Below are 15,269 nucleotides of genomic sequence, written 5' to 3' on the forward strand. Positions count from 1 at the left end.
CTGCTTGGGCATTTGGGTCTCTGTATCCCACAGGAAGGCCTGGACAGACCCTCTGTTTTCTAAATGTTAAGCCCCACATCACTGTCTGTGCAGTTGAGATTGGTTCGGAAATGCATCTGAATGGATGTAGGGCGCATACTGAAACTTGTAGAAACAGTCTGCGCTAAACAGAGCTTGGCTAGTCATATGGTTAGCAGCAGCATGAGCCAGTAATAAAGTAGGAAAGTCATGTGATTAGGGAGAATCTGAGCCTGCATAGGTTAATTGTGGAGAGGAGCTGATGCCACAGCCCAAGCTCTGAGGACCTCCCAAGCTGTTGTGATAGTCCAGGTGGCTTGGTTATCAGACACAAGTAGACGCAGCTGTTTCTAGAACTCCTCACACTGCTGAGTGTAGGAAAAAGCTCAAAAGAAATCCCAAGGATGAAATCACACAGACTGTTCCATGTCTGGCTCCCTTGAGTGTGTTCCATGGTGCACATGATGCATTGAAACTACCCAGCCAGCTCTGTCCTGTGCAGCCCCAGCCTCTGTCCGCACAGCCTGATGTGACTGCTGGTCCACCCTGTGCCTCTAGGGCTGGAGCCCCTCCGCTCTGACCCTTGCTCAGCTATGAGGTGCTCCTGCCTGAGCCTGGCCTGCATCTGCTCCGTGTGCTGAGCTCCCCCATGCTAAGCTTCTGCAGCTGGCCAAAGGTGGTTTATGCAGCATCTGTACCCCGGCTGCTGCCACCACTCACCAGTGTTTTAGAGCGACTCTCCTTGCGTTTGCAGTGAGGTCAGAACAGAGGACCAGGGCCTCAGAGCCACTAATAGGGAATCCATATTTTCCCAGAATGCCTCAGTGATTTCTCTTGAACCTGTGGCTGACTTTGAAGCCACCTGGAATTCTTTAGCAGTGCGCCGTGCAGTTCTCATGCCTCTCTCTGCCCCAGGGGGAGACCTCGGTGGAAAATGACACTGCAGAACCGGAGTGGAACGAGCAGATCAGCTTCATTGAGATGTTCCCTCCTCTTGCCAGAAAAATAAAAGTCCAACTGTTAGATGATGCAAACATTGGGGAGGTGGCACTCGCTACGCACTTCATTGACCTGCAGCAGATATCTGACCCTGGGAGGAATGGTGAGGCCTTTACCCCTCACGCCTCTGTCCTGTCCCCTGCCATGAACAGGGTGGCAGCACCTAGAGTGTCAAATATGATTCTGCTCCCCCACACCCCCTCCATGCACCTGCCAGTCATGTATGCCTCTGTCTGTGAGGTATGCCCAGGTCTGTCTGTGGTGAACAGCCCTTGTCTGTCTGTGGGTGGGGTGTCTGTGGGGTATGCCCATGTCTGTCTGTAGTGAACCACCCAGATCTGTCTGTGAGGAGGTATCTATCTATGGTGAACAGCCCTTGTCTGTCTGTGGGTGGGGTGTCTGTGTGGATATGGCTTTGTCAGTGTGTGCGTGGGGTGTGTGTCTGTGGTGAACAGTCCATGTCTGTCTGTGGGTTGGGTGTCTGTCTGTGGTGAACAGTCCAGGTCTGTCTAGGCGGACTGTCTGTGGGGATATGCCCTTGTCACTGTGTGCGTGGGGTGTCTCTCTGTGGTGAACTGCCCAGGTCTGTCAGTGGGTGGGGTGCATGTGGGGTACACCCATGTCTGTCTGTGGGTGCGGTGTCTGTCTGTGGTGAACAGCTGAGGTCTGTCTGTGAGTGGAGTGTCTGTCTGTCTCTGGAGGTGTACCTGTCAGTTAAGGCAAATCCTGAACCATTTAATTGCAAGCGTTCTGTCCCTGCAGGTTTTAACCCCACCTTTGGCCCATCCTGGGTGAATCTCTATGGCTCACCCCAGAACTCGGCTCTGCGGGATGTCCACAAGGATCTGAACGAGGGCCTGGGGGAGGGCATATTCTACCGTGGCCGCATCCTCCTGGCCATTTCTGTGGAGATTTTCAGCAGCCCCAGCGCAGTAGATGGCAAGCGCAAGGAGGTGCTGAGGGGCACCCTGAGCAAACTGACATTGAAGAAGAAAAGTAAAAAGGCCAAGGAGAAATCCAAGGCCAGCACCAAAGAGCAGCGTCAGAAGCAAGGTGGGGACGAGGCTGGCAGCCCCGAGGAAGCAGAGCAGCCCAGCGAGGTCACTGTGGAGGTGGAGGAGCTCCATCCGCTCCCAGAGGTGGGCACTCCAGGGACTGATGGGCCATTCCAAGGGAGGGGACAAGGAAGAGGCCAAGAGCTTCGGGTTTACACTCCAGCTGAGAGTTGTGTGTAAACCCGCTGGCGCTAGAGTGCCTAGTGACTCACACCTGCTGTTCTTTCAGTGTCACTTGGAGTGTACCCGTATGTGGGATGAGAATTGACCCAAGCTAAAATGCAGTGGGGCCCTTCCTATGCCAAAGAAGTGTGTGCTCTGGAAACTGCAGGTGCATTGCAGCTGCGTCCATTACTGCGGAGTGCTTTGTCTACCGGCGCTGTGGGAAGCTGGTGAAGTGAATCAGGACAGGTTGCTCAGGGCACGAGCACTCAGTCTGCTGGGTCATGCTCCTACTGTGACCAGCAGTGCAGCCCTGCCATGCACCCTGGCGATTGCCGTCCTGCAGCCTCTGAGTCAGCAATGTGACTGAGGCTGCTATGAGCTCAGCACAGGGTAAATAAAGTTATAATTCAGAGGAAAGGGGACCCCTGGGACCCAAGGAGCCTCAGCGCCGGGCCATTCCTGCCCCCTGGAACCGTCACTGCTGGCCCGAACGGTCATTGCAAGCTCCCTGTCACCTCTTTTGTGAGCTTCTAGTAGGCTTCCCTCTTCCAAGAAGCATCATTTCCATCCTGCCCACCCTCAGCCTGAGCCAGCCAGCTGCTATCTAGCTCCATGTCTCCATCAAGTGCTGGGGAAGTAGGGAAATCTCCACCCGGCTCAGTGACAAGGGGAGAGAGAGCTGAGTCCATCAGTAGTGTACTGGCACCTTAGCCTTTAGACCCTCTCGGGCTTCCTCTGTAGCATCACATAAGCACGGAACCAGGGGAGAGCCAGGACTGAACTCTGGGAGATAGAGTGATTGCTCCACCACAGCCTCAGGGATCATAGACTCATAGGACTGGAAGGGACCTCGAGAGGTCACCTAGTCCAGTCCCCTGCACTCATGGCAGGACTAAGTACTATCTAGAGCGTCCCTGATAGGTGTTTGTCCAACCTGCTCTTAAAAATCTCTAATGATGCAGATTCCACAACCACCCTAAGCAATTTATTCCAATGCTTAACTACCATGACTGTTAGGAAGTTTTTCCTAATGTCCAACCTAAACCGCCCTAGCTGCAATTTATGCCCATTGCTTCTTGTCCTATCCTCAGCAGTTAAGAAGAATATTTTTTCTCCTTTCTCCCTGTAACATCCTTTTATGTATCATGTCCCCTCTCAGTCTTCTCTTCTCCAGACTAAACAAACCCAATTTTTTCAATCTTCCCTCATAGGTCATGTTTTCAAGAACTTTAATCATTTTTGTTGCTCTTCTCTGGATTTTCTCCAGTTTGTCCACATCTTTCCTGAAATGTGGCACCCAGAACTGGACACAATACTCCAGCTGAGGCCTAATCAGCTTGGAGCAGAGCAGAAGAATCATTTCTTGTGTCTTGTTTACAACACTCCTGCTAATACATCTCAGTATGATATTCCCTTTTTTTGCAACGGTGTTAAGCTAAATATAAGTCAATAGTGTGTGGTCCACTATGCCCTCCAGATCCCTTTCTGCAGTACTCCTTCCTAGGCAGTCATTTCCCATTTCGTATGTTTGCAACTGATTGTTCCTTCCTAAGTGAAGTACTTTACATTTGTCCTATTGAATTTCATTCTGTTTACTTCAGATCATTTCTACAATTTGTCCAGATCATTTTGAATTATGTAATCCTATCCTCCAAAGCACTTGCAGCCCCTCCAAACTTGGTATCATATACAAACTTTATAAGTGTACTCTCTATTTTGTCCAAATCATTGATGAAGATATTGAACAGAACCAGACCCGGAACCGATCCCTGCAGGACCCCACACGTTAGGCCCTTCCACTGCTAACTACTCTCTGGAAACAGTTTTTCAACCAGTTTTGCGCCCACCTTATAGTAGCTCCAGCTAGGTTACATTTCCCTAATTTGTTTTTGAGACGGTCACATAAGACAGTATCAAAAGTCTTACTAAACTCAAGATATACCACATCTACCGCTTCCCCCCCCATCCTCAAAGCTTGTTACCCTGTCAAAGAAGGCTGTCAGGTTGGTTTGACATGATTTTTCTTGACAAATCCATGCTGTTACTTATCACCTTATAATCTTCTAGATGTTTGCAAATGGATTGCTTTATTATTTGCTCCATTATCTTTCCGGGAACAGAAGTTAAGCTGACTGGTCTGTAATTCCCCAGGTTATCCTTATTTCCCTTTGTATAGATGGGCACTATATTTAGGGTGACGAGACAGCAAGTGTGAAAAATCGGGACAGGGGTGGGGGGTAATAGGCGCTTATATAAGAAAAAGCCTCAAATATTGGGACTGTCCCTATAAAATCAGGACATCCGGTCACCCTAACTATATTTGCCGTTTTCCAGTCCTCTGGAATCTCTCCCATCTTCCATGACTTTTCAAAGATAACTGGTGACACCATCCTGCAGCTTCTCTTTCCTCTCTGCTGGGTCCTGCCAATCAAGGCAGCCATTCCTCATGGCCCATGGGATGAAGGTGCTGCTGTGTGAGATTCGTGTCAGCCTAGGTCCCAGACCCTGGTAACGATTCTCAGGCCCCAGGGCCCGCTACTCTGCTTAGGAGTATTTTGACATGACCCCTGTGATGGTTGGACTGATTGGCGTCTCTTTGTTTAGAACTCACTGGGAGTGAAGGAAGAATTCCTCCTCTACGCTGCCTTCTTTGAGGTGACTATGATGGACCCCTCCATAGGCTCCAAGCCCGTCCGTTTTGAGATCTCAATAGGTAAATGTTTCTGATGCTTCTGTTTTCATGAATTAGAAGAAACAAAATGAAAATATTTCTGAATCTCATCAAAATATATTAATTACCAGCCAGATTAGTTCACAGTTATGGCTGTAAAGTGCCCTAACAGGTACACAAAACTGCTCAACACGAATGTCACAGCTAAAAGCACCCTCAAGGTTACAGGGTGGAGATTTCTAGTGCAGGTTATGGAGATAAATATTCTAGCTACCTCAGGCCTTTTCAGAATGGATTAGTGATTGTCCAAATTCCCTGGGAACATTCCAGAGTTAGGGTTTGTGGGGGGACACTTAGGGTGGGAGTAGGGAAGAGGGATGGTGGGAAGGGACTGCAGAATAATGGAGGGCAGTGGAAGAGGGAAATAAGGGAGTGGAGGGAGAGAGAGAAAGAGAGGCTGAGAAGCTAAATGGTTGTGGAGTGATAGCAGGCAGCTGAGGGTATCAGAGGGATGGGGCAACTGGGGAAACAACCTGTGGGAAAAGATTTTTTTTTAAAAGTCCAAAGTCCCAAACTTCAGAGTTAAGTGAATGATGACACTAGGAAGCTGCAAAGGCTCTTGAAAGCTTCTGCTGCTGCTTCCCACATGGAGTGGGTTGGGTGGAAGAAGGAAGGGAAGCTGCTGAGCCTGGCTGGGTCCTTCTGAGTCTAGTAAGGGTATCGGGGGGGCTAAAAGGTTCCCTATAGTAAAACTGTGAACTCTGAAGAGTCTAGGAGGAGTGCATGTCTGGCCTTCTAGAGACTCCAGCTTGTATGCACCACGCTCTGATGGCTGGACTTCTAATGCCAGCAACACTGGCACTTGCTCCTAGTACTCCAGTGGCTGGGCAGAAACATTCTGTCACCTCTAGGCTATGGCAGATATTTAGTTCAAAATATGAACAATAAATGTATTTGCAAGGGAACTATGGGAAAGCTGAAGAGGTTGTGACCAAAATGCCTAAGAAAGGTCAGAAAGGAGAAGAGCCTGAAGACAAGCAGCCTTTGTTGGATCCCAGTTCAGACGAGGAGCTGGATATTGAAGTTATGGCCCCGAGTCCAACTTTACAGAATAAATCCATGACAGAAAGCCAAAGGCCAGAGCCCACCGAATACGATAGGTGAGTTCTCTTCATGGTGCTTGCTCACATAGGCCTCCTTCGCAAAGGTGCTTTGGACTCTTATTCATCCCATAAGGCATTATCAGGTCCATGGGTGTAGATGGTAGGGCTCCTGGCTGACCATGTTCCACCTAGCCAGCGAGATTCTCTAGGAGTTGGGGGCTCCTTACTTCCATTGATTTGAATGAATGTTTAGGGCCTAAGTGCTTTTGATCCCCCAGCCCCAGATTCCATACGTAGATAGCTAAAGGCCATTCTCCCCAGGATAGCAGTAGTTCTGCCTATGGTGGCAACAGAAATGCCATGCTGGGTACATTGGGTATTCAGCATCTCAAATGCTGGATATGAAGTGTTCCAGCTGAGGGTGTGAGTGGAGGATTAGCATATGGTGCATCTCTGGTACAGGGCATCCCCCCGAATGGGCAGGGAGATGATTGCTAAAGGACAAAAGACAGGAATTTAGCTTTTCCAATCTGGTTTTGGAGCTGTCTAGGCACCAGTATCGGTTGAGTCTTCACCTCAGAGGGGGTTCAGACCAGCTGACTGCCATAGACACCAGGAGGAATTGCTTTTATTGGGTGGGTTAGGTCATCTTAGCCTCCACTGAGCAGAACAGGATGAAGCTAAGGCTCCTTTTACTCATTTTGGATGGCAGAGGACAAATCCTTTGGCTTCAAACTGTGTCCTTGCTGTGATGGCACAATGTCCATGAGAGAGGAGAATGCTCAGTGCCTTTTCTGCTGCAGGGAGGGACACAGCCTTGAGCATTGCTCAGTGTGCTAGGGCTTCACCAACTGCATGCTGCACTAGGGAATTTGCTGTTGGGGGTTCAAGACTGGTGCCAGAGTCTAGTGTCAATAGCCAGACAAGCTTGACCCCCAAAGAAGGTTCAGTGTCTAGGGTCTTGACAAAGTCATCGTGTAAGACAAGTCCCAACTATGAATGTCATTCCAGGCTGACCTGGAGGAGTTCTTTGACCTCCCCTGTTGGGGTTGGCTCTGGCATCAGTCCTTGCATCTAGCCCATATGGCAGGATCTCTGAGCCAGATTCATAAATCAAGTGTCAGAGGGGAGCGAGCCCAGAGACATGCATCCGACAAAGTGGGTATTCACCCACGAAAGCTCATGCTGCGATACCTCTGCTAGTCTATAAGGTGCCACAGGACTCTTTGCTGCTTTTACAGATTCATAAAGGTACTTCAGCTCCTTAATCATGGGATTAGGCACCTAAATCCCAGTTTTAGACTCCACTGAGGTCCACAGAATCCCCACTGAACGCTATAGGCATCTAAACCCACTTGGTGCCTAAGTCTTCAGTGTAAAAGTTCCCTTGGCACCTGTGTTTCTGTCTCTGGGTATGCACACTGCTGCTTCTCTTTGGGCATCCAGACACCTGTCTCCGTCCAAGGCCCAGAGCAGTCCACCAATCCGAGAAGATAAGTTTTCACCTGTGGGGCCTGATATGGGGTGGGGGGGGTACTCAGAGGTCACCTTCTGGGTTGGGTCCAATTCAAAATCTGCCTAGAGGTGGTGCCTACCTCCTAACTTTGTCCCAGTAGTTAGAGCAGTCACTTGGGATATGGGTGACCCAGGTTCAATCCCCCTGTCTGCTGAAGCAGAGGGAAAATGAGATGTGAACATGGGTCCCACCCCTCTCAGAGGTGAGTTATGGGTTATTCTCATGTGGGCTCCCTTAATCTCTCCTCTTGATGTTATTCCACTGTGCATTATAGAGTCACTGGGCATGGGGACTGAACGCTGGGTCTCCCACCTCGTGGGGGTGCCCTGGCCACTGGACTATAGAGTCTCTCTCACTCTGGCTCAGTGATGCTAAGTATTTGTCCCGAATGGAACAGCTTCCCCGGAGAGACCAAGGGAGGCCTGCATCAGACAATCCCACAGCACAGTGGTTAGAGCACCCCCCTGAGCACCAGCAGACCCCTATTCAAATCCTTTTATCCTCTCTAGTGGGTCTCCCACAGGCTGCGCAAGTGCTCTAACCACTGGGCTAAATGTTATCATGTGATGGCTGTTCCGTGTGGACTTAGGCTCCTGCCTGATTCATTTTCACAAGAAACGCCCTGCGCGCTTTCGAGCAACCCGACATCCCACATCTGGATTGCAGAGACAGGAGCTTCCCTGCAGCCTGGACCTAGGCATTTCTCTCTGTGAGTGGGACGGGGCTCAGCACTCACTCCTGTGGCTGGCATCTCCCATTGGTTAGGCCAAGCAGCTCCTGCCTAGCATACTGGCTGCTGGGAATGGCATTCTAAGGCACCTGCTTCTTCCATGCATTGTCCGGGGAGCCCAGGTGCCTGACTCAGGCTATGTGGATCTCAGTGTGCTCCTGTGATTTTCTAGGCCCCTGAGAGCTAGGCGCTGCAATGCTCAGCATCACCACCCTACATCCCTTGTGAATCTGTGCCTCTGTTCTCAGCACTGTGCTTCTTCCTCGGAGCTCAGGCAGCAGCATGAGCAGAGCCATACACCCCATGGCTTAGTTCCCCAAGGCAACTGACATGTATTAGGGTGGCTCTGAGATTGCTTCAGTCTCTCAGTGAGAGTTGTAATCTGCTCTGCCTGTTGTTCTTAGTTCTTACAGCTGCCTACCCTTGCTGCATGAGAAGCCATGTGTGTACGTCTGGAGCTATTGGGAAGATCACACCTGGAGGCTCTACAATTCCAACTGGATTGTCAAAATAGCAGAACGCTTGGTAAAGTAGAGTAGTGACTGGGAGACCCCATTGCTTCCCCTTGCACTGCTTCCTCCTATCACTCTTTCTTGAGCTTACTGATTTCTTTTATGACATTTATTTTGAGCAATTTTTGAGTTTTATGTAGATGTCCAATAATTGGGAGTGTCTGAGGCTCTCTCTTTGTATGTACTGTAAGGAGTAATTGTATCTCTGTGGACAACGGGGTGCTGGGGCTCAACCCTCCCTGGGGAGGAGGGGAGCCACACCGGCCTCGTCTCGTTGTCCGAGGGCCTCTGCCCTCGGGATCGCAGTCCGCTCCGGCGGTTCGGGCCCTGTGTGCAGGACCGAACAGCTACACAGTTACATAAGAGGGGGCCCACCCTCGGGTCAGGCGGGGCACCAACAAACACCGCAATAGTTTCTTGGCTCTGGCCCTTTGAGGCAGAGCAGAGCAGTGGCAAAGTCAAAGGGGCCCAGCCCTTGGTTCGGGCAGGGCGCCAAACACATTTACAGTTAGCTCTGGCCTTTAGAGCAGGGCAGAGCAGTGGCAAAGTCAAAGGGGCCCAGCCCCTGGTTCGGGCGGGGCGCCAAACAGAGTTACAGTTAGCTCTGGCCTTTGGAGCAGGGCAGAGCAGTGGCAAAGTCAAAGGGGCCCAGCCCCTGGTTCGGGCAGGGCGCCAAACACAGTTACAGTTAGCTCTGGCCTTTGGAGCAGGGCAGAGCTCTTGACACTAGGTGGGAAGAGGGGGAGTCTGCCACCCGGTTACGGGTGGCAGGGGGAACGCAGGCCCTCCCACTCCTCTGTGTTCCAGCCTGGGGCCCTGGTAGCGGCTGTCACCGCTACGGGCGGTCAGTGGGGTCCTGACCGAAACACACTGACATAGGCGCAGGGCCTTCTGCAGCCTGACTGTAGTCAGCTGCCCCCGGGCTACTTCCAGCCTCCCCCCTGGTTCCTACCTGGTCCGTTGGGGTGTCCAGTACCATGGGCTCCTCCCAGTCCGGGCAGGGTGGTAGGTCCAGGAATACCTTCGGGACGGCGGGCCAGGTCTGGTCTGGCGGCTCCTCGGGGCCATAGTAGGGACGGGGCAGCTCCAGCAGCTCCTCGTCGTACTGACTGCGGGGCAGCTCCCACCGGCCTCAGGCCTCAGCGGCTTCCCAGTGAGGAGGGTCAGCAGGCACGTCTGCTCCTGCTGGCGGCCGGGCCCTGACTGAGGGCTGGGGCCTGGCTTTTATCCTTCCGGGTCGCTGCCTGACCCTTTGAGGGGCGGGACTTCCTCCCAGCGGTTCCGCCCTGAAAGGGTGATTGATGGGGCTCAACCCTCCCTGAGGAGGAGGGGAACCACACCGCCTCGCTACAATCTCACATACGTTACTCTTGGCAGTAGTGTATACTGAGAGCGTAATCTCTTTGTAAAGTTCCGCAGCGCGCTTTAACAGAGCAGTTCTTCAAACAGCCAGGGCCGGTGCTTCTATTTAGGCGACCTAGGCGGTTGCCTAGGGCACCGGGATTTGGGGGGGTGACATTTTGCCGCTCTCGGCGGCAATTCGGTGGCGGGGGATCCTTCCGCGCTCCGGGTCTTCGGCGGCAATTCTGCGGTGGGTCCTTCACTCGCTCCGGGACCACTGCTGAAGTGCCCCGAAGACCGGGAGCGCGGAAGGACCCCCCGCCTAGGGCACCAAAAACCCTGGCGCCACTCCTGCAAACAGCACTGGACAGACATCAAGCAGGGTCTACATGGACCAATTAATGTGCCACAGGTTACTGTAGACAAGCTCTTAGAAACTAATAAGCATTTCTGGTGTGTTCATTGTAAAAACACTGGTTTCATTTTTTGGGCGGGGGGAGCATGTTTCATTGGTGTTGATCAGTTAAAACAGAAAATCAGAAGCCCAAAGCATGTGTTGTTAATCTGTCAGGAGTTTAATACCCTCCTCCCTCATTGCTGTCAAGGCCTCTTGCAGAATTGAGCCCTGGCTGCTCACATGGGTTTGATCAGGAGAAGTACCGCATGTGCAATATTGAGATGGTGGGAGCTGGATGCGCTGTTCCATGGACTTTCACATTCTCTTTCTGTGCGTGCGAGCAGTGTACCATCTTTGGACAAGTGCTGTATTGTTGTGTTTTATGATGCAGGTTCTTTGGGGGAGCTGTTGCGAATCTCAGCCTTAATTTCTCTAACTGGAGTCAGTACTTACTTAGGGCACAGTTGCATCCTGGGAACTGGGCACTGGGGTTTGGGTTGAGAAATCTGAAAGAGGTTACCTATGTGCCATTTGTGACCACTTCTTTTCCAGGATTGGTTTATAAAGTGTAAATATAACAAGTAACACTCATATACCTGGTTTCCATATCACTGATTCTCCTCCAACAGGAAGCTGACCTGCAAGGCCCTGACATTTGCTACCTCTTGTCAAAGGGGCCCCAAGGTTATTTTAGGTGAATTTTTGGGGACTTGACACAAAGGCACTGCTCTCCCTGCTGCATGTCTGCACTTGCACCTAGGGATAATTTTAACGTGGCACTTGTCTCAACAGGAACATGGACTGGATGATGTGGAGACACTCATGAGGAGGCCAAAGTCTAAAGCAGAAGACAAACTCAAGCAGGTGCTGGAGGAGTTTGTAGCTGGATGCAGGTTAGTGAGTCTCTGCTTCCTTTGATTTCTTTCTGAACTCTTTGTTTGCATTTCAGTGAATGTTCCCAGACACCGCACTCTCCCTAGACCTTGCCCAGCCTGTTCTGCCTGAGTCACAGGTGTAGGCCAAAACCCATAATTTTTCAGTCACAGTTAGAGGTGAATCGAAATGTCCCAGAACTTGGGAGCAGATCACACCTAGCTCCAGAGCCAAACATGTGGCGAAGGCCCATCACTAGTTAGATTAGTTGGCCGGGAACCTAGTGTGACCAACGATGGAAGATGCAGCCCTGGTGAGTTCTAGGTAATCATAGGTGTCTTTAAGAACTGAGGCTTGGATTCACAAAGGTATTTAGGTCCCTAAATCTGGGTTTAGGCACCTAGATCCCAGCACAGGCTCCACTGTGATTCACAGAATTCCTACCAAACCCCTAGGTGCCCAAACTCATTCAGCACCTATATTATTGGGGTACAAATTCCCTCAGTGCTGAAGTTTCTGCCTCTAGGAATCATAGAATATCAGGGTTGGAAGGGACCTCAGGAGGTCATCTAGTCCAACCCCCTGCTCAAAGCAGGGTCAATCCCCAGACAGATTTTTACCCCAGTTCCCTAAATGGCTCCCATAAGGGCTGAACTCATAACCCTGAGTTTAGTAGGCCAATGCTCAAACCACTGAGCTATCCCTCCCCCAAACATGCAGTGCTGAGGGAAAGAGAATGACTCTGTAGCCTGGGGCACGAATCTGAGAGGTGGGAAATCCGTGCTCCAGTGACTCATTATTTATGTATCCTCAGTGGAATAGCTTTAGCAGGAGAGGCTGAAGGAGCCCCACATCAGAGTATCCTCTAGATCAGTGGTTAGAACACCCTCCTGCCAGGTGGAGACCCCAGTTCAAATCCATTCTCCCCCTCTGACTGATGGGGGACTTGAACCTGGGTCTCCCCCATCCCAGGTGAGAGCACTAACCACTAGGAATAAAGTTTTAAGGGGGCCAACCTATTCTAGCTGTTTAGCATGGCCCTAGGGTGTCTGCCTCACTCATCTGCCCAAGAATTGGCTTAGGTGCCTGGAATTGCCTGACTCTTGGAGAGGGGTTCCTGTTTGTGAATTGCTAGCAGAGATAGGCTTTCCTCTCATCTGCATCTCCCGTTGGTAGTTTAGGCAGCTCACTGCCTAGCTAGCTGACATATGGCAGTCTAAGATGCCTATCTCTCCCCAGTCATTACACAGGGAGCCTAGGTGGCTAGCTCAGACTTTGTGGATTGCAGTGTGATCCTGTGATTTTCTAGGCACCAACTCCATGGGTGCTCTGGGGCTGGAACACTCATGGGGGAAAATGGTGGGTGCTCAGCAGGTCCCCTGTCAGCTCCTCCTCCAGTCCCTCAGTGTTTGCTGCCCACTGGCAGGTCCCACTGATCGGAGCCTCCCCTTCCCTCCCCACATCTCTCGCCTGTTTTGCGGCGTGCAGGAAGCTTTGGGAGAGAGGGGGAGGAGCATGGGCACGACTTGCTGGGGGGAGGGGGTGGAACAGGGTGGGAAGAGGCGGGGGTGGAGCAGGGACCAGAAGAGGCGGAGTGGGGGTGGGGCCCAGGGCCGGCTCCAGGCACCAGCGGAGGAAGCACGTGTCTGGGGCGGCACATGCTAAGAGGCGGCATTCCGTCTATTCTTGGAGCGGCACAGTCCAGGCGGCTTTTTTTTTTTTTTGCTTCAGCAGTTTGGGCGGTAGTCTGAGCAGCTTTTTTTTTTGCTTGGGGTGGCAAAAATGGTAGAGCTGGCCCTGGTGCTTGACCCCCGGCACATTGGAAGGTCGGCACCTGTGCCTGAGAGTTAGGCACAATTTCCTGGGGAGCCCAAAGCTCTGCAGAGGATGCCCAAGCAGTGACCAAAGCAGGCCTGTGAGCTCCACAGAGCCAGCAGCAATCAGACGAAGGGTGTTACTGCAAAAGACTGTGTGATTCCTCTGCTGCTTTGCACGCTACATTGAAGCACAATGGTGCAGGCCTCTCCTTGAGCAAAGGGCACTATGGTTTAGGAAGAAAGCCATCCAGCTAGTGAGGCTGGTCAATAAAGACAAGAAAAGAGGGGAAGGGAGGGAGGGAAAGGGAAGCCAAGAAAAGGCAGGAGAGATTGAGTGAGCTCATACAGGGCACCCCGGTCCCAGGAAGCACAGGGGAGAGCAGGCTGCAGTTCCAGAGCTGGTGTTAATGGGTTTCTGGTCGGTTTGCCACAATAAGGTGAATGTAGTTTCAGGTGCTACACCAGCCACTCTCTGCTTTGATAACTGCCTCTGTGCTTCCCCTCCCTTTCTGCTCAGAGAGACCCACATGGCAGGAGGGAGACTGAAGCTGACTAAAGTCCCATTCAGGGTGACTGCTCAGTGGGGCAGGGGCCCGTTGTGGGGCTAGAGCCTAATTTATTATGAAGGGGACACACAAGGTCCTGTCTAATGCACAACTCAAATGCGGCTAAGGGCTGTTGGTGGCTGGAGAAGGAAAAGCAGTTCAGAGAGGGGGGATGTTAGTGGTTTCTCTTGAAATCCATTAGATTCACGTTTTTGGGGCTGTGCCCTGCCTGAGGGATGTGGAGAGCATGGTCCTGTCTCAGGGCTCACAGGCTCTCTCTAATCACAGGCAATATTCACTGAATGCTGAGAAAAAAACGATGTCACGTCCAAACAACCTCGACAGATGTCGGCTGAAATCCCTGACACACAACATTGTAAGTGGGGTAGGGCTTGTGGGGTTGAGGGACAGAGAGGCTTTGGGTGCTCACTGGCTCTGAGAGGAGTTTGGGGAGGTGGACAAGGTGGAATTGCCATCATGGGAGATGTGTAGTGCTGGTTCTGAAGGAACTGAATGTGTCTGCATGGCCATTGTTATGTGCCCATCACCGCAGCCTCCTTCCTGCTGCTCCTGTAGCTGGAGTCTCGATGCAGTTCTGCACAGGTGCGTGGGTCTTCCCACCTGGAGAGCTCTTGAGACTGACGGGGCTTGGCTGTCTGGAACAGCTTGCAAGGATCAAGACCTTAGCCAGTAAAACTGAGCTATCAGCTGTCTGCAGGAGGCCATCCCTTTACCTGCCCAACTGCAGATAATCCCTGAGTAACCTGGTAAGCCTCGCACTGTGCCCTGAAGGGCGGCCACCTTGCAGAGAGAGAGGGTTGGTTCTAATGCTAAAATCTCTCTGTGACAGTAGCTAATGGTCTGTGGATACTGCCCCTGCCACCCTCCCCTCACGCAATAGGAGCAGGTGTCCATCTCCCCACGGATCCTGTCCTGGGTAGGGGCTGGCCCCTGATGCTTCAGAGAAAGTTGTCAGGCTCCCCACAGGGGACAGTTCTGCAGCAGGCAGCCCCAGAGGCAGTTTGTTCTGTGGTGGGTTTGTGCCCCGAAGTCCCGTACTGATTTCATCCTAGCCCTTGTGATTCTCACACACTTAAACATCCGGGTCCTGTGTGTCCTAGCTTGGGGCAGTGCCTGGTGCCCAGCCCAGATTCCACAGGGTTCTGGGATCAGCCCCAGGAATTGCCCCTGAAAGGGGAGTCAGGACAGCGCCTGAAGCTCAGGCAGAACAAGCTCACCGAGGGCTGCTCCGCCACAAAGAAACAGCTGGAGTCCCCGCTGAGGGCAGCCCCACGGACAGCGTCCTGCTCCCAAACTAGGGAGCCGTAGTCACCAAACCAACACTTGCATGAGGCCCGTGGTGCTCAGTTTTTCAGACACACCACTTTGCTACTGTGACCAGAGCTGTGCCCTGTGACCACTCAGCTGGCTGTTAACCGTTGAAGGGGCAGGGCACAGGACAGCCCTTGCGAGGGCTACAGCAGTGTGCTGTAAATCCCCACCCCGCAGCTGGCAAAGGCCTTGGGA

The 15,269-nt window shown here is 52.0% G+C and overlaps 1 protein-coding gene across 3 annotated transcripts in view; it reads left to right on the forward strand.

Moving 5' to 3' along the window:
- LOC115635170 (fer-1-like protein 4) overlaps positions 1 to 15,269 on the forward strand; it is a 121,441-nt gene that overhangs the window by 39,286 nt on the left and 66,886 nt on the right. For all 3 annotated transcript variants that reach the window (XM_030533505.1, XM_030533507.1, XM_030533508.1), the window contains 7 exons: positions 934 to 1,120; positions 1,780 to 2,156; positions 4,842 to 4,950; positions 5,870 to 6,068; positions 8,662 to 8,782; positions 11,300 to 11,400; positions 14,031 to 14,118. In XM_030533505.1, the coding sequence (XP_030389365.1) occupies positions 934 to 1,120; positions 1,780 to 2,156; positions 4,842 to 4,950; positions 5,870 to 6,068; positions 8,662 to 8,782; positions 11,300 to 11,400; positions 14,031 to 14,118 (1,182 nt within the window). The remainder of the gene's footprint in view (positions 1 to 933; positions 1,121 to 1,779; positions 2,157 to 4,841; positions 4,951 to 5,869; positions 6,069 to 8,661; positions 8,783 to 11,299; positions 11,401 to 14,030; positions 14,119 to 15,269) is intronic.

The sequence above is a fragment of the Gopherus evgoodei genome, chromosome 14, assembly GCF_007399415.2.
Source record: "Gopherus evgoodei ecotype Sinaloan lineage chromosome 14, rGopEvg1_v1.p, whole genome shotgun sequence".
Taxonomy (NCBI): Eukaryota; Metazoa; Chordata; order Testudines; family Testudinidae; genus Gopherus; species Gopherus evgoodei.